Genomic DNA, 18,642 nt, shown 5'->3' with positions numbered 1-18,642 from the left:
CACTGTATTGCCTGATCCAGACTTACTTACAGCCCGCCGCTTATGCTGGAATACTAAACTATAAAATAGGCGATAAACGTTAACTTTATACGGAAATCTTGGTGAATGTATAATTTTAAATTTATCGCTTTCCATCAACCGAATGATATTCTTGAACCTTCACATCTAGTATTGGTTTTGATGATCGAATGTAAATCTGGATTAAACATAATTCTCTTAAGCTGTAGTGACGTCATCCTAGTGTTGGTCGGTGTGGTGGGCTAGGGATAAAGCTCACCCCGAAGACCCGGATTCGATTCTCCACATGGATACAATGTTCAATTCCCATTTTGGTATCCCCAGCCGTAATACTGCAAAATACTGTCGCTCATAGGGTTCCTTAAATGGTAGAAAGCGTCTTTCCAGGGATTCCTTTAGTGAAATCAGTTGTTGCTATTCTCAGAAAAGTGTCAGGTGTTCGATGTTCATTGTATCAGCAGAAGGTATCCCGATGTACTCTTTTTAATATTCATTCTTGTATTTTTTGCATGTGGACGGCTCATAGATTACAGGCCAACCAGCTCTTGTGAGAAACAAAGACAACATCGACATCACTGTTCCCGAACGTTTAATACTCAACATGTAAACATAAAACAAATACACAACCAGCAGAATATCCGAACAGGCAACACAAACAAAGATGAGCGGATATGACGTGGGTAGAGCTGATGAGCACATCCTGCTCGCGGTCCATCGTACACCATCAGCCGGAATACCAAGCTGACTGACAGAACCGGGAACTCTCGTATTTAAGCCCCCTTTAATAATGAAAAATAACCCCTTTGGTATTCAAATTATAAAACCATACTTAAGTCCAGGTCTTAAATTCTGGAATTGCACATATTGAATGGAAAACACATGCAAACAATAATTATTTACTGACCTTTAATGTTTAATTCATTTAAACGAACACAGAACTGTAACCATAAAAGGATAAGTTTTCAAGAACTCAAAATGTTTTCTGGTTTTAAGGCCACAAGAAACTTTTATTATATCTTACAAGATCAAAAGTCTTACACGAACAACACCTTTCAAATATTAGGCCCAATTTTGGGCCCTTGGACTTAATTTCGCATGGGCTTTAATTGATAGGAAATCCCGGTACAAATGCAGACACATACTTGTATATAGAAATGGACAGCGATGGACACACGAAGAGTCGACCATGTTGCCCGGGACACGGGACTGATGTGCGTTATTACCGATGCAGACCAGGGGATAATCGATTATGGACATATATGTCATTATATGAATAACAGTAATTAATGAGACTTGATAGTGTTGCTAACAATACATATGCAATGCGATGCTGCTGATGATAAACAATGAGGATTAGTACATAATGAAGAATACAACTTGCTAATTCCTCTGTCAATATAGGTCCATATAAACAGGTATTAACGTCCTGAAAATCTTTATTTGCATACTAGCGTCATAGACATTATGGCAATAACGTAATGCTGTATTTATAGGATCGTTCTACTAAGTTCATTGGACTGGTTTATTGCATCGATGACACTGACCCTGGTGCGCCAGCAACTCACCTGGGCTAAGGCTATCAGTAGTTTTTCTGTGGTACTTATCTCCATCCTCACCCAGAAAGAGAGTGGGCGGGCGGAATAGAAAAATCAGTAAAAAAGTTTGATTCAATGGTTGAAAAATTTATATTTAGATCACTTGGCGAGTCTTGAAAAAGCATGATGTACATCGAATCGTTTTCGTTCGAAATTTTAAAAAATACATGTAGGTAAAGAAAGATCATGCTGACCTGTTACTTTTTATGAGTGCAATCGTAAGAATATTTGTTTTATCACATCAGAGTATATAATTATTTTTACACTGAGAGAAGAAAACGTTGTATTTGTTTACGTTGGAATGAAAATTCAGGGCCCGGTGGAGAAGGGTAACAGAAGAATTTCGGACAGCCTCATGAGTGTCACCAAATTCAACTCGTCCACGACCTTATTTGGACCGGGCTACGACATTTAGATGTCATGCCTTGATTCAAATGAAATACTGTTTAAGGCGTAAAACACACCCCGCTCCTTCAATACCAGACTTACGCTTGTTATGTTTCAAAATACATATCTTCCACACAACAGACCCATGAAGATTCGGGTTAGAATTGGTCTTCAGCAACCCATGCTTGTACGAGGCGACTAACGGGATCCGGTGATCAGGCTCGCTGAAATGTCATCGTATCCCAGTTAGGTCTAGAAGCCAGACCCCCCAAAAGGGTGAAAACAGAGTATGAAATAAGGCCCGTCCGCCCGAGACGGGCTAGATTTCTGTCGGACGTCTAGATATACAGCTGGCCAGCCCGATGGTCTGGTAAAAAGATTACATAACATTTTCCATAAATCTGAGTAAATTCACCATGTCTTAAAATCTATTTTTCAAACTGAGCGTTACATTTAGACTGGACAATTACTGTTTGAACAATGAACTATCTATAATCGTATCGCAAGCTCAAAGCACTGCGTTGACATACTCAAACAGAGACACCTATCGATGGGCGGAGTAAATACATGTCTTAGGTTAATTGAATTTTTCTTTGTAACTATAGTACTTTCTTTGAATTGTCTGGTCTTGTTAAATCCATTTTGGGCTGGTAACATTTTGAAGTTACCAGCCCGGATGTCTGGCTGTGTTTTTGGCTTATTTCATAGACTGGTGAAAATGTAGTGCAGTTCTGGCGACCGAATGGGATGCGATTTGTCACATTTAGGAATGATTTAGCTTTGATTAAAAGACGCTTGTCATCAGCTCCCATGAGTGACTACCGTGCAGGGGATAACCCTTTTAGAAGGTGCAACATGTCATTTCAGTATTCGAAACGTCGTGAGAGAAATTATTTCAACCGATAACTGGATGGTTTAATTTAATAACTGTGGTTTAGATAGACCGATTTTCATCAAAATAGTAGTTTTGGAATGCTCAGATCATGATTTAAAATTGTGGACAATAATGTTATGTATATGCTCATCGCAAAAATATTTTTGTAAGATTAATTTTAATAGAAAGTGCATTTGATGAGAAAAATATGAGGTAAATTTTGGAAAATATAGGTAATTTACCAAAAGTATGTTTTAATAATTCAGCTATATCATTTGAAGATCAAATATACGTTTAGTTGGCACTGTATGCATGAAAGGGAAAAGAAAAGTTGGTACTATGTATTTAAATCGGCATAATGTTTGTTTAACAGTAAGAGCTCCATACTTTACATAGTATCAACGATACCAAATATGTCGAAGATACTGTTGGACCATCATTACAATCACACAGCATAACAGAAAGCTCTTAAATGTATAATTCAGCAATTTTGTACACACATACTAGGGGGGTCAGCAATTTTGTGCATAAAAATATGTATAAAATTATGCCCAGAAATTATGGGAAGGGGAGGTGGGCCATTGATTTTGTAGATGACATGCAAGGGGTGGGGTGGGGGTGTCGTCACTTATTTTGTACATAAATTGTAATGGGGGTCATCCACATGGACCATGCTTCTCCATAAAAATCATCATCACCCCCACCCCCTTAGCCATAAATTATGAACGGTCCCTAAGTAATAAATTTAGCACCTTAGAAAAGAAATACAGTTCGCTCTACTTCCAAGTATAGTGTAATAAAGTACACTTATGCCCTGACCTATTATACTTAAAGCACGAGGATGCGTCTCATCGCTAACGATAATTTACCAAGTGGATAAACGATGCATAATAAAAATGAATACGTGAGTGGGAAAGGTTTTTATGCCACTTATATTGATATCCCAGTTTTGTTTGGGCCTGATATCTTTGTTAGAGAAATCACATTTTTCTAGACAAGAAGACAAAGTCATCAATATCCCCCGCAATGGCAAAATACACTTCATGAATATGTCTACGAGTTATGATTATGTCAAATGTTTTGGTGTGTATATAGAAAAGTGGAAGGACAGTATTGAAAGGTTTTAAAAGTTCTGCTCCAGAAAGAAGCACTACCACAAGTTTCAGTCTAAGTCAAACTTGTTGCCATGGAAATGCAAACATATTTTATTCAGAAATCCAAAACTACCAAAAGGCACCAGTACACCACCGAACCAATCTATATGCCAAGTTTGGTGAAGAAATAGTGAACGGTTTTAGGGTTCTGCTACGGAAAAGAGCACAACCACCCATTTCAATCTAACTCAAACTTGCTGCCATGGAAATGCCAAAATATTTTATTCAGAATTTAAAAAACTACCAAAGGCACCAGTACACCACCAGACCAATCTATGTGCCAAGTTTGGTGAAGAAATAGTGAACGGTTTTAGAGTTCAGCTCCGGAAAAGAGCACTACCACCAATTTCAGTCTAAGTCAAACTTGTTGCCATGGAAACGCCAAAAATATTTAATTCAGAAAACCAAAACTACCAAAAGGCACCAGTACACCACTAGACCAATCTATGTGCCAAGTTTGGTGAAGAAATAGTGAACGGTTTTAGAGTTCAGCTCCGGAAAAGAGCACAACCACCAATTTCAGTCTTAGTCAAACTTGTTCCCATGGAAACGCCAAAATATTTTATTCAGAATTCCAAAACTACCAAAAGGCACCAGTACACCACTAGACCAATCCATGTGCCAAGTTTGGTGAAGAAATAGTGAACGGTTTTAGAGTTCAGCTCCGGAAAAGAGCACAACCACCAATTTCAGTCTAAGTCAAACTTGTTGCCATGGAAACGCCAAAAATATTTTATTCAGAAATCCAAAACTACCAAAAGGCACCAGTACACCACCAGACCAATCTATGTGCCAAGTTTGGTGAAGAAATAGTGAACGGTTTTAGAGTTCAGCTACGGAAAAGAGCACAACCACCAATTTCAGTCTAAGTCAAACTTGTTGCCATGGAAACGCCAAAAATATTTAATTCAGAATACCAAAACTACCAAAAGGCACCAGTACACCACCAGACCAATCTATGTGCCAAGTTTGGTGAAGAAATAGTGAACGGTTTTAGAGTTCAGCTACGGAAAAGAGCACAACCACCAATTTCAGTCTAAGTCAAACTTGTTGCCATGGAAACGCCAAAATATTTTATTCAGAATTCCAAAACTACCAAAAGGCACCAGTACACCACTAGACCAATCTATGTGCCAAGTTTGGTGAAGAAATAGTGAACGGTTTTAGAGTTCAGCTACGGAAAAGAGCACTACCACCAATTTCAGTCTAAGTCAAACTTGTTGCCATGGAAACGCCAAAAATATTTAATTCAGAATACCAAAACTACCAAAAGGCACCAGTACACCACCAGACCAATCTATGTGCCAAGTTTGGTGAAGAAATAGTGAACGGTTTTAGAGTTCAGCTACGGAAAAGAGCACAACCACCAATTTCAGTCTAAGTCAAACTTGTTGCCATGGAAACGCCAAAATATTTTATTCAGAATTCCAAAACTACCAAAAGGCACCAGTACACCACTAGACCAATCTATGTGCCAAGTTTGGTGAAGAAATAGTGAACGGTTTTAGAGTTCAGCTACGGAAAAGAGCACTACCACCAATTTCAGTCTAAGTCAAACTTGTTGCCATGGAAACGCCAAACATATTTTATTCAGAAAATCCAAAACTACCAAAAGGCACCAGTACAACCACTAGACCAATCTATGTGCCAAGTTTGGTGAAGAAATAGTGAACGGTTTTAGAGTTCAGCTACGGAAAGAGCACAACCACCAATTTCAGTCTAAGTCAAACTTGTTGCCATGGAAACGCCAAAAATATTTTATTCAGAAATCCAAAACTACCAAAAGGCACCAGTACACCACTAGACCAATCCATGTGCCAAGTTTGGTGAAGAAATAGTGAACGGTTTTAGAGTTCAGCTCCGGAAAAGAACACTACCACCAATTTCAGTCTAAGTCAAACTTGTTGCCATGGAAACGCCCAAAATATTTAATTCAGAATACCAAAACTACCAAAAGGCACCAGTACACCACTAGACCAATCTATGTGCCAAGTTTGGTGAAGAAATAGTGAACGGTTTTAGAGTTCAGCTACGGAATAGAGCACAACCACCAATTTCAGTCTAAGTCTAACTTGTTGCCATGGAAACGCCAAAATATTTTATTCAGAAATACCAAAACTACCAAAAGGCACCAGTACACCACCAGACCAATCCATGTGCCAAGTTTGGTGAAGAAATAGTGAACGGTTTTTGAGTTCAGCTACGGAAAAGAGCACAACCACCAATTTCAGTCTAAGTCTAACTTGTTGCCATGGAAACGCCAAAAATATTTTATTCAGAAATCCAAAACTACCAAAAGGCACCAGTACACCACTAGACCAATCTATGTGCCAAGTTTGGTGAAGAAATAGTGAACGGTTTTAGAGTTCTGCTACGGAAAAGAGCACTACCACCAATTTCAGTCTAAGTCAAACTTGTTGCCATGGAAACGCCAAAAATATTTAATTCAGAAAACCAAAACTACCAAAAGGCACCAGTACACCACTAGACCAATCTATGTGCCAAGTTTGGTGAAGAAATAGTGAACGGTTTTAGAGTTCAGCTACGGAAAAGAGCACAACCACCAATTTCAGTCTAAGTCAAACTTGTTGCCATGGAAACGCCAAAAATATTTAATTCAGAAATCCAAAACTACCAAAAGGCACCAGTACACCACTAGACCAATCTATGTGCCAAGTTTGGTGAAGAAATAGTGAACGGTTTTAGAGTTCAGCTACGGAAAAGAGCACAACCACCAATTTCAGTCTAAGTCAAACTTGTTGCCATGGAAACGCCAAAAAATATTTTATTCAGAATTCCAAAACTACCAAAAGGCACCAGTACACCACTAGACCAATCTATGTGCCAAGTTTGGTAAAGAAATAGTGAACGGTTTTAGAGTTCTGCTCAGGAAAAGAGCACTACCACCAGTTTCAGTCTGAGTCAAACTTGTTGCCATGGAAACGCCCAAAATATTTAATTCAGAATACCAAAACTACCAAAAGGCACCAGTACACCACTAGACCAATCTATGTGCCAAGTTTGGTGAAGAAATAGTGAACGGTTTTAGAGTTCAGCTCCGGAAAAGAGCACAACCACCAATTTCAGTCTAAGTCAAACTTGTTGCCATGGAAACGCCAAAATATTTTATTCAGAATTCCAAAACTACCAAAAGGCACCAGTTCACCACTAGACCAATCTATGTGCCAAGTTTGGTGAAGAAATAGTGAACGGTTTTAGAGTTCTGCTACGGAAAAGAGCACTACCACCAATTTCAATCTAAGTCAAACTTGTTGCCATGGAAACGCCAAAAATATTTTATTCAGAATACCAAAACTACCAAAAGGCACCAGTACACCACTTAAGCCTAGGCGTTACTACGCCCGGCTTAACGGATTTACGTCAAGGCGTGGTGTGCTATTTTAGATTTTCGAACGTTTTAAACCACCGGTAAAAGGCGCGAAACAACTTCGCGGTACATCCCTTGCAGCCGTAATCATGGAAAGCCAAAGAAAACCGAGAAAACCCAGCTTTAACGATGGATCCTGATGGAGAAATAACATGGACTTTCAAAATGGGCTTCACCATAAATGTCGCCATATTTGACACATTACGAAATCAACGATTCACAGCGTTATTTGGTGTATGTTTTCAAATGTTCAAATCGGATAATTACTACTCAGATGTATTGAATTTCAAAATAGCATATTAATGATCACTGATATCAGGTTTTCATGAAATCACTAATGGTAATTCTGAAAATACACTTGTAAACACGAACGCCGAAGTGCGCTTTCCGTCATATTGGATAGTGTTTACAAAATCAAGTTTCGCGGAGGACGGTAATGAGACGCCAATTACATCACGTGTATATCACATTTACCTGCGACAAATGCATCACTGAATTCCCCATACATTTTAGAATCAAATTACTAATGGTCTTTGTCACCAATATCAACTGTCTGGATAAAATGAAACGAAAGATATTGAGTGTCAAAGTCAAACGAACGCTGTGCTCGAAAGGCTGCGCTTGTAAAGAAAGAAAAATTCCGATTTTATACTACGTAGCATTTTCTGAAATTTTCCGACATGCAGCCGTCTATTCATTGCTTGCAATGGCTCAATAACTTTAGAATATGCATGGAAAGAGTATCGTAGCAAGAAATGGGAAATTAAAAAAGCAATGCAATCATTTGATATTTCATAAGAAATTGTCGAAGTGTCCGTGCAGCGTGACGCCATGACTGACATGGGAACGACAAAGGTTTTTATCAGCATTTCTGGCTTCTTCTCTTACTTACAATGAAAATGATAATACATATAACAATACACATATAGTCAGAATCATTCTGATTACTTACATCTCATATTTATGTACAAACGATCCCTGAATCAAGGGAAGGGTCCTCGCAAAATCCTGTGTACCCTTGTCAGCGTGGCCGCCATTTTATAAGTAATCGGTCGGTGGTAGTGATGTCATACGTCAACATTGTTGTACATGTTAGACAATTTCTTTGAGGTGAAGGTCGGTTGAACAAGTGTAAACACAATCGCCCTATCCTTCCGATTACACTTTCAGTATTATGATGTATACTTTGCGTATCGTTCAGATATTTTTTCATCAAACTATTTTCAGTATATATACATTTAGCCTTGTTCAATACCATATTATGCCTGGATATAGGGTAGGCGTTTTTTATTCTTTGAAAGTTTTGATTGTTTGAATAATATTTACATAAGAAATTGGCACACGTAGCCATAACTGCAAAATATTTGGGTGTTGTGAAATATTATTTTTTCATTTACGTTAAATTGATGCCAAACAGGTGCGCGTGTTGCTCCCAATAAGATACGCAGTCAAACCGTCTAATTGTTGATATATTCAGGACACTATTTAATTGGTAAAATCATTCATTTTTTGTTTGGTCTAAAGAGTGTTAAATTCAGACATAGAAGCCGAGACCTTTCATACAATTAATGGAATTTAGGTAAGATATATACTAATCAGCAAACCAATGTCGTCTTTTTCAGACGTCGCATAATGCATATAACAAGCCATGACGTCAACTAAAATGTTGTATTATTATCAGTAATTTCAGTACATTTGAAGATATGGCTAGTACTCGATTAATAATGATGCAAAATTGGTCAATATACATCTACACAAACAGGAGAATATGGGAATCTAAGAACTAACTTACATATCGGATAGGGCCATCCAAATCGCTATTCTGCTTTCTCAAGTTGTACATTGACATCTTTTCTTATAAATTGTGAAACTACCAAAACGTATCCGCTCACATTGGGGAACTTTGTAATGGAATAGGTTGGTTCACCGTGAACACAACATAACGAAAATATAGCGTAAGTATCCACAACAACTTTTCTCCAAGTGATCTGAGTAACATTGACCTAGTGTTAAGCATAACTCAGTTATGCCCCCTTATCTTTTATACGTGTATGCAGTGTATGAAATAAGCCAAAAACCATGCCAGACATCTGGGCTGGTAACTTCAAAAACTTACCAGCCCAGAAGAGATTTAACCAGTCCTTCTTAAATACTAAATAGACAGTGCCAATGGACACGTTTTCTGAAGAAAAAAAATTACCCATCAAACGGGCTGCCTAGCTGTAAAATTAGATCGTCCCGCAGAAATCTAGCCCGTCTCGGGCGGTCGGATCGGACCTTCGGCATACACTGATTAATAGGTGTAATCAGCTAAACTGGTGTTGTAAAAAATGCCTGAGCGCTGAGAAAGGGTTAGTTTTGTTATTTGTATTCTTTCTTCATCAACCTTCAGCATTTTTTGTTTTGTATATTTCTTGATGTATGTGGAATAGCGCAATTGCCAGTAAGTGTATGTGATCTAGTAAAGGCAATTCCCTTAGTCGTCTGAGTAGAAACCTTTTCGTTTCTTTCGAGTTTTGAGATAGCTGACAAGATTGAAGGATTAAAAAACATATTAATGTGTAATATTTTTTTTAAATTACCTATTTACTACAAAATCTGCTCTTCGACTTTGGTGAGATGAAGCAACCTTTGAAGTGAACCCTATTGCAGAGCGCGTATCAAAATGAGCAAACGATTACTCTGAAAAAGGAAGAATGTTTTTTCTCTTCAAACGCCAAAATGTGATCACGATCAAAGCCGACATTCAATCAAAGGAATACACGACCTAGTGGGAAACAAAATTGTTTAAAAGCGTCAGTGATTAATTTTCAGTTGTGATTTCCTTGACAACTGTAACCTTTTCTGAGGTCTCGACATGACAGATGTGTCGAGTATTGACTGTTGTTAGTGGAGAGGTTGGGTAGTCCACCTGCTGCAGTCTTCGTTCAACGCGACGGCGACCATGAATTGATTAAAATATGGATTCAGTATGTGAAGTGTGTTCCACATGTCCCAACAGTGTCAAAATAAATATAAAACTTTAGAATACCGTTATGACAACCCGCAGCAATAGATTCCGTTTGGTGCGAAAGCTGTGAAAGCTATGAATGGAGCCCCGAAAATCGGTGATGACACCACGTGTTCACCAAATGAATGAGTGAGTGAGGTTTAGTTTTTATTCCTTAGTTTTAGTATACTATTATTCCAGCAATATCACGGCGGGGCACCCCAGAAATGGGCTTCACACATTGCACCCATGTGGGTAATCGAACCCGGGTCGTCGGTGTGACGTTTTAACCACTAGGCTACCCCGCCGCCCTGTTCGTCAAAAGGGTAAGCATTTCCTGCCCACGGTATCAAACAACCAGCCTCTCCAGCACAGTTATGACGTTACCAACTCTGCCACGAGGAGTGACGTAAAGTTGTGGAGTAATCAACAGTAACAGGAAAGTAGGATTTCAAATTCTAACTACCTGAAACCATCTCCGGATGGTGAGAGTAAGAAGGACACGCCATTTACAAAACGTTAACGTTTACGTTATATACAGGTATTCGTCGCGATAGGCTACCAATAGTATCATCTTTGTGTTCTGTATTTATTTAAACACACATCGAAGTGTTCGGTATACATGTTTGAAAAGGCAACAAGCATAAAACTAATGCCTTATGGAGTCTTTTCAATTTGTAATTCGAAAAATTAGGGATTGATGGCGAAAGCACCGATTCATGGTCAAGGATTACGATGATCACGTACCGTTCTTGAGTTTAGTTTTCAGATTATTATGAATGCTGACGGTAGTCTTCCAGTGGTGGTCCATTAAAAAACTACCCATACTCAAGAACCATTTAATCCATCCAATCCTCAATATTCCCCATCTAATCCAGAACATGACAATTTAAATCATCTAGTCACCAATATGGCCCATCCAAAACTATAAACACTCAAGAACGATTTTATTCAACCAGTCACCAATACGGCCATTCTAATCACTAATTTGGATCATCCAAAACTGTTAATACTCAAGAACCATTAAATCCACCCAATCACCAATATGAGCTCCAGTTCCGACAGCATTGGACCTTGCGACTCGTGGGGTGTAATGCACCTCTTACTCAGAACCAGGCAAGCTATTCTCGAAACGTTAACGTTCGTAGCCCTACGAACTTCTTAAGCCCATTCTTAACACATTGGCTACGACAAAAGTTAAGAATTCTTAGAACTACGAACGTTTCGAGAATAAATTCCAGATCACTGGGTTTGATTTGAGTACCGTTTCGAGTTAACGCTTGTTCTTGTGGTTCATGTAAGTACGCTGGTTTGAGTTGGTTGGTTTGTTGTTTAAATCCGCACTCAGCAATATTCCAGACATATGGCGGTAGTCTGTAAATAATCGAGTGTGGACCAGACAATCCAGTGATCAGCATCACACTCATCGATCTACGCCATTGTGATACGACGATATGTGTCAACCAAAGTCTGATCCCCGTAGTCGCCTCTTACGACAAGCATGGGTTACGGAAGACCAATTCTAACCCGAATCTTCGCTGGCCACGCTGTTTGAGAAAATAATCCTCTGTGATTGAACCAACTTGGAAATTACATTTTATGTCAGTGGCGCTTATGATAGTCCAAGTTACCATGAAGACGGTCTGTAAAAAATCGAGTCTGGACCAGACAATCCAGAAATTGGCATCATGAGCATCGATCTACGCAATTCAGGATACGATGACGTATGTGTCAACCAAATCAGCGAGTCTGACCACTCGATCAGTTTGTCGTATCTTACGGGAAGCATGGCTTGCTGAAGACATATTTATTCCTGGATTTCCACAGGTCGAAGATTCACGTATTCATAATGCTTATTTTCATCGAGACCTCAGAGAAACCTTTCTTTTCACCCCAAAGAAATTTGTTTCGGTGGTAAAACGACTCTGACTTTGACGCTTTATACCCGTCAATAAATTTATCATACACATAGCAACAAAAGCTATATGTTACGAATTTTATTTGTGAGAATTATATGTTGCAAAGCAATTTTTCGTTTTGCTGATTCTATTTGCTTAACGTCAAACCTTTCAGGAAGAAAATTGGATAGGTTGTATTCTGGTTATGATAGTATTCAACATTAAACAAATACCACTCAATATTTAGAAATACGGACTAAATCATGGCAATGGGCAGTTTTGACATTATATTGGTATGGACTATTACATTTAAACAATCCCATGAATGCTATAATTTCCAGAGAAGGACGACAGTAATCAATACCAATGAATACCAAATGTCTTCTGAACGATATTTGCCTGCATGTTCTATCGTAACTGAAACAACTGTGATGGATGCTGGGTATTTAACGAACATCATTTAGAGGAGGATTCGTATCTTTTTCACCTTTCAGTAATCACCCTAACAGGAACAGTCACGTGACCATTCGCCAGGACTATATTTTGCGCATCAATGCTAGAAGATCTAGGCCAGTTATATTTGGTATCTTTCGTCTCTAAAAAGGGATATATGTGTGTGTATGTATAAATATGATTATCCACTGAAACAGATTTCCATCGACGTAGGAGCGGCGGGGTAGCCGAGTGGTTAAAGCGTTTGCATGTCACGCCTAAGACCCTGGTTCAATTCCCCACATGGGTACAATGTGTGGAGCCCATTTCTGGTGTTCCCCGACGAGACATTGCTGGAATATTGCCCAAAGCGGCGTAAAACTAAATTCACTCACTCAATTCATAGGCTTAAAGTGCAAATATTAGCTGTGACTATTATTTGAATAGATCACTTATAATATGAGTTGATAAGTGATGACACCAGGTGTTCGCGAACAGGGTATGCATGTCCTGCCCTGTTGATTTTGCAGCTGCATGTGTGTTTTGACTAAAATGACTCAGTGACGTTTCTGGTTTTTCCAGGCTATTCGAGACACACCCAGATGTGCAAGATGCCTTCCTTCCATTCCGAGGTCTCTCCACGACGGACATGGAACAGAGCGCCATCTTGCGCGCATGCTCTGCGTGTTATGATGACAGTTGACAAGTGCCTCAACAGGATTGACAGTCCTTCCAAGATCGAGGGACATGGGTGAACTTGGCCGTAGACATATAAACTACAATGTCAAGGCCGAGTACATTGACGTGAGTGTTTCACAAATACAATAGTTTCATAATTACTGCTGATCATGACGCAGTCAGGCTGATTGGGCACTTGATCAGCTCAGGACATCATAAAAACATTCTGCAAATTTACCCCAAAATCCTGTAGCTGTGATGAAAAGAAATTTCGAACAAGAGTTGCATGACACAAACTGAACTCTTGGCAGAAAGAACGTGCTGGACCGTACCTCAGTATCAGATCATCGATACCCAAGAAGCTTGAGTTGAACTTTCCCTTGCTTTGATTTCGCCAATCCGAGCAGAAACTCACGATTCCTTTGCTTAAAGAAACAGATGACAAAAAGTTGCTATTATGGATTTATGTGGAGTTTTGGAAAGTAACAATGAAATGGATATGGCTTCAGGTTTGAGAGTCAACCTAAACGTTAAATAGTTTAATGAGACTCTGAGGTTCAGATAGATTAAGCTACTTTCTGTGTTTATGTTACGTCACCTAATCTTGCCAGATAAAGATTGTATACGAATATTACCATAGACTACAAGCAGTCATCTATTCACTGGCATGGGGCAGATATCAGAAAAAGTTTAAAGCATTAAAGCCCAGTTAGAGAATAGTGCACTGGCTTTTCTCGCCATGGCTATTATACTAGTCTGTCTCTCAGTAACAGAATGTCTGTAAAGCCAAGCCCTCTCTGACACGTGAAGATCTGGGTTGGTCTTCAGCAACCCATGCTAGTTGTGAGAGGCAACTAACGGGATCTTGATTGACGCATGTCATCGTATCATAATGCGTTGATCACTGAATTGTCTGGTCCAGACTCGATTATTTACAGACCGCCACCATATAGCTGGAATATTGCTGGGTGCGACGTTAAACAACGAACAAACCCAGCCCTTTCTGTGATACAGATGCTTTAAATGAAGCAAGTCTAAATTCCTATAATTCAGGTTCAGAATCTCCCAACTCACTGGACCAAAAGAACGTTAAAATATGGTACTTGTTGGTCAATGCCTGGCGCTCGGCATTAATGGGTACATCAAGGACTGGTAGGCTCGGAGTCAGTATAATGTGTCTAACTGGGGTATTCATGCTTCACTGCTGCATGGTATCTCAGTGGGCAAGCACTATAAATCCAGTTTAAGTCTGGGCTAGTACAAGCAGCCGCACATACACATACACACTCATGCACGTCGTCTTTTGAGCGAAATATTCTCAAGCACGACGTTAAACCCAATTTCACCTCACCTCACCCAACTCACTGGAACTCCCTTTTATATCAATATTATATATTACACTGACTAAGCGTTGGTCCATACCATTATATCTTGCGTGCTTATGTGGGCTAGGTACTGAATTGCTCGATAGGAATAGATTACATTTATTCAATTTTCTTACTCAACACACTATTAAAACCAAATGATTGTAATCCGCTGTTGGCTGTCGCTGATATGAAGAGCACGAATACACGGCGCTATCCGATTTGATCTCTTACAAAGTTCTATTACGAATACCTGTACTCATTCCCCAAGAGAATACAATGTTATTGATTATTGATGAGTGTATTTACCTTGTTCCACGTACATTAGTGTCCACATGTTTGTATATACATTACACCTTACGGTCGGGTCGTATGATTTGGGTACGAACAGTTTGATAATGTGGTTATACGTCGCATTGTTACGTGAATCGAAACATTTAGTGAAACATTCAAGAGGCTGTTCGAATCCATGAACTCGTGTCAGAGGTCGGTGTTAAATAACAATCTGAGCTGGTGGGTGGTTTGCGGACACAGTGACGTTTTTATGCCGTGTTGGTAACAGATGCACATACCAGTCGATAACGCATACACTCATCACCATCTATATAATCCCAGTCAGAGTTAGTTACATTAATGGACATCACTGTGGCTCATAAATCATGGGCTTTGCTGTAAAAAGATAAAAACACAATTGTTTTTATGCATCAGTGATCACTTCTCGTAAAAGAATCAGATTTCCAATGTGTTGTTTTCGTGATAAATGAACCTTCAGGACGGAGTGGTGTGCTGTGTGACATGACGTTATGTTTTCTGTTATATTTCTTGGTTTCTAGGTTATTTTTTTATATATTTCAAAACCATCATAAGAAATGAAATTCCATATACACAAATTCAAATGAGATTAATCTATGTTACAAGCAGTAGCGTCAGTAGTAGTAGTAGTAGTAGTAGTAGTAGTAGTAGTAGTAGTAGTGGTAGTGGTGGCGAGTAGGTGCCTGACTCTTAGAGTATTGGTTCAAATTCAGGATAGGACCCAACAAAAGTACTAGAATTTGTACTTTACTGAAAGTGTAATCCCAAATATAACATGTGTTACATTTGACAGTTTTCTAAATGGCATTGTGTATTCACAACAGTATTCCAGTTTAATCACCTGTTTGATAAACTTAGTAGGAAAGCAGTGATGCCTTGTCATACGTTTCCCACTTAGGTGAAGCCACGAGCAGGGGTATTGTGCTAGTAAACATAGAAACTTAATCAGAACAAACCAGGATTCGAACCGACAATCATAAGAGACATAGCAGAGTTGACGACTGAGCCACCCGTGTCCCCAATGGCTATGGTAGTAGTGGTAGAAGTAGTTGTAATAGCAGTTGTAGTAGTAGCAGAAATAGCAATAGGAGCAGTCGTAGTAGTTATTGCAGAAGTAGCAGCAGTAGTAGTAGTAGTAGTAGTCGTAGTAGTAGCAGTAGTCGTAGTAGTAGTAGTAGCAGCAGCAGCAGTAGTAGTACCAGAAGTAGTAGTAGTAGTAGTTGCAGTAGCAGCAGCAGTAGTAGTAGTAGTAGTCGTCGTAGTAGCAGTAGTAGTAGTAGTAGCAGTAGTAGCAGCAGCAGTAGTAGTACCAGAAGTAGTAGTAGTAGTAGCAGAAGTAGCAGTAGTAGTAGTAGTAGCAGAAGTAGTAGTAGTCGTAGTAGCAGTAGTAATAGCAGCAGCAGCAGTATTAGACAGGAGGAAGCAGTCATCACATTTCAATTGTACATGTTATAAATGGCAATATATTCTTACTTTTGAGGTTTTTTTATAAGGCAAAACATATGTTTTTTAATATCCTTGTATATTGCTCTTTAGCGTTTCTCATGTTGGCATCGTATATTTCAGATGATGGGCGAACAGTTTATATATGCACTGAGATCCAACCTGGATGACCGCTGGAGCCCTGAGCTGGAGAAGGCGTGGGTTGCCTTGTTCAGCATGATGAAGTTTTACATGAGACGGGGCCTTGCAGAGAAACACAACTAAACAGGAAATATGTATGCGAAACATGAGAGGGGAAACCTTCAGTGTAAATACCTGCGTGATTCATGTAGCTATGTATGTGACAAGGTTTTGTAAATGACCTGAGTGCAGCTGCTGACATGTTGCAAAAACGATTTTTCGAAAGCGTCGTTTTGCCTCGTCAACATTTAGGGAAAGCGTCGAGTTCTGACGGAAAGCGCCAATCGGAACACACCACAGGATCAGACAATCAGGAAAATCAATCGGCTTTCATATCAACAAATGTATGTGTAAATGGTGTATGTAGCAGATCGTTGGATGTGACTTCGTGGCGGATATCAGTTTCTGTGCATTCAAAGCTACCTCCAAAACTGCTCTGCCTTGTGATATTACCTTCTTTGGTGAGAGAAAAGTTAGAAATATGCATCTTCCTAGATACGCCGTGTAGTCAGAAATACTTTGAGTGTGTGAATATATATATATATGTCATTTGATTGGAATATGCGTTATACAGGATGCAGCGACAAACCCGGGGCCCACCACTCACCACTTTTAAGTGTAAAAGTTCTGAATGTAATCTGCTAAAAGTACTTATAAACTATCTGGTTGTATCTGTCTTGTTTGCTAAAGCTGAAGCATGATATCAATCTGCGAACCCTGTTGTTTACGTTGCCTGTTTAATGCAATACACCTACACCTTAAACAATAGAACCATCACAACAACACCGGAAGTAGGGTATACGTTGGAGATTGAACGGGGTGAAGATTGGAGGGATATAAACATGTTTTACTGCTGATGTTACCAAGTCTATGAATAACCGTTTTAATTTGGGGAAAGCAATGTGTTCATAGTTAATGCATCAAACGTTGTGGCAGAATTGTTTGAACGTAACAGGGTCAAGTCTGGTGGTCGGTCCATCGCCGTTTGCAGCTAAACTTTGAAAGGATTCGTTTGTTCACATAGAGGAACTGTTACGTTAATAACAAGAAGGTATTCTTGCAAGTTAGGTAATGTTGTATGGACATCATTATTCTTATTTTCATATTTGCATTATGTTATATGCTTCTGAAATAATAATTAACCTGAATGAACTACGTGAGTGAATGAGTTTGTTTTAAACATATTTTATTCATTCAAGAAAAGGATTGGGCACAAGTTATCCAACTTAGAGCCCTCTCCAGATTAATACACAATTCATCTTACAACAAAGTACACAAGTGACACACAAAGAGTAGGATGTGCAACAGAAGTTAACTGAGAAAGTGTTTTGTGTGAGAGATATAGATATGTACATATTTAAAAACATTCTGGTTTTCAGTGATTGGGAGACCTGCATTGCCATGTAAGATAAGATTAATATCAATCAGTGAATGAGTTTAGTTTGATGTTGTTTTGCCCGATGTATCATACAGTATTAGATATATCATAACGTATTAATTTGATGTGGGAGACGTTCTGAAGTGCTGCAGGTCCATATGATTACCAGGAGCAAGGGTATGAAGCTAAAAGCTAAGGATTCTAACCTTGGCGAATCTGGTCCAGTGCATCCAATGACGTGTAAGGGACGCAACTCTGCATGGGAAATAGGTTAGATATTCTTGGCATCCCATATCACTGTTTGTAATTTACGTTGTCAGTAACAATGCGCTCATGCTATTTTTTGAGAAGTGTATGTTCGTGACCATGTGTCTCGGACAAGCACCACCAGTAGCAACGATACAATTTGAGTGCACAATGATTTCTGAGCCTCCCTCAGCGTAGGCGTTGTGTGAGTATATGTGCATGTGTGCGCTTACCGTGAATCGTATATGACGGAGACACTATATGGGGCAGATTCGGTCAAACAATTGTACATTGCACCTGCGATTT

The 18,642-nt window shown here is 39.2% G+C and overlaps 1 protein-coding gene across 1 annotated transcript; it reads left to right on the top strand.

Moving 5' to 3' along the window:
* Window positions 1–1,182: 1,182 nt before the first annotated feature.
* LOC124268235 (neuroglobin-like) lies at window positions 1,183–17,274 on the top strand. Its single transcript, XM_046703274.1, is given in 5 exon segments — window positions 1,183–1,229; window positions 13,318–13,407; window positions 13,409–13,480; window positions 13,482–13,539; window positions 16,656–17,274. Coding segments are annotated over 5 exon segments (408 nt in total). The 3' UTR covers window positions 16,797–17,274.
* The last annotated feature ends 1,368 nt before the right edge of the window (window positions 17,275–18,642 follow it).

This window comes from Haliotis rubra, unplaced genomic scaffold, assembly GCF_003918875.1.
Source record: "Haliotis rubra isolate DU_JTF1 unplaced genomic scaffold, ASM391887v1 Scf137, whole genome shotgun sequence".
Taxonomy (NCBI): domain Eukaryota; kingdom Metazoa; phylum Mollusca; class Gastropoda; order Lepetellida; family Haliotidae; genus Haliotis; species Haliotis rubra.
Note: the sequence above shows the minus strand (reverse complement) of the source record. Positions and strands in the feature narration are given on the sequence as shown.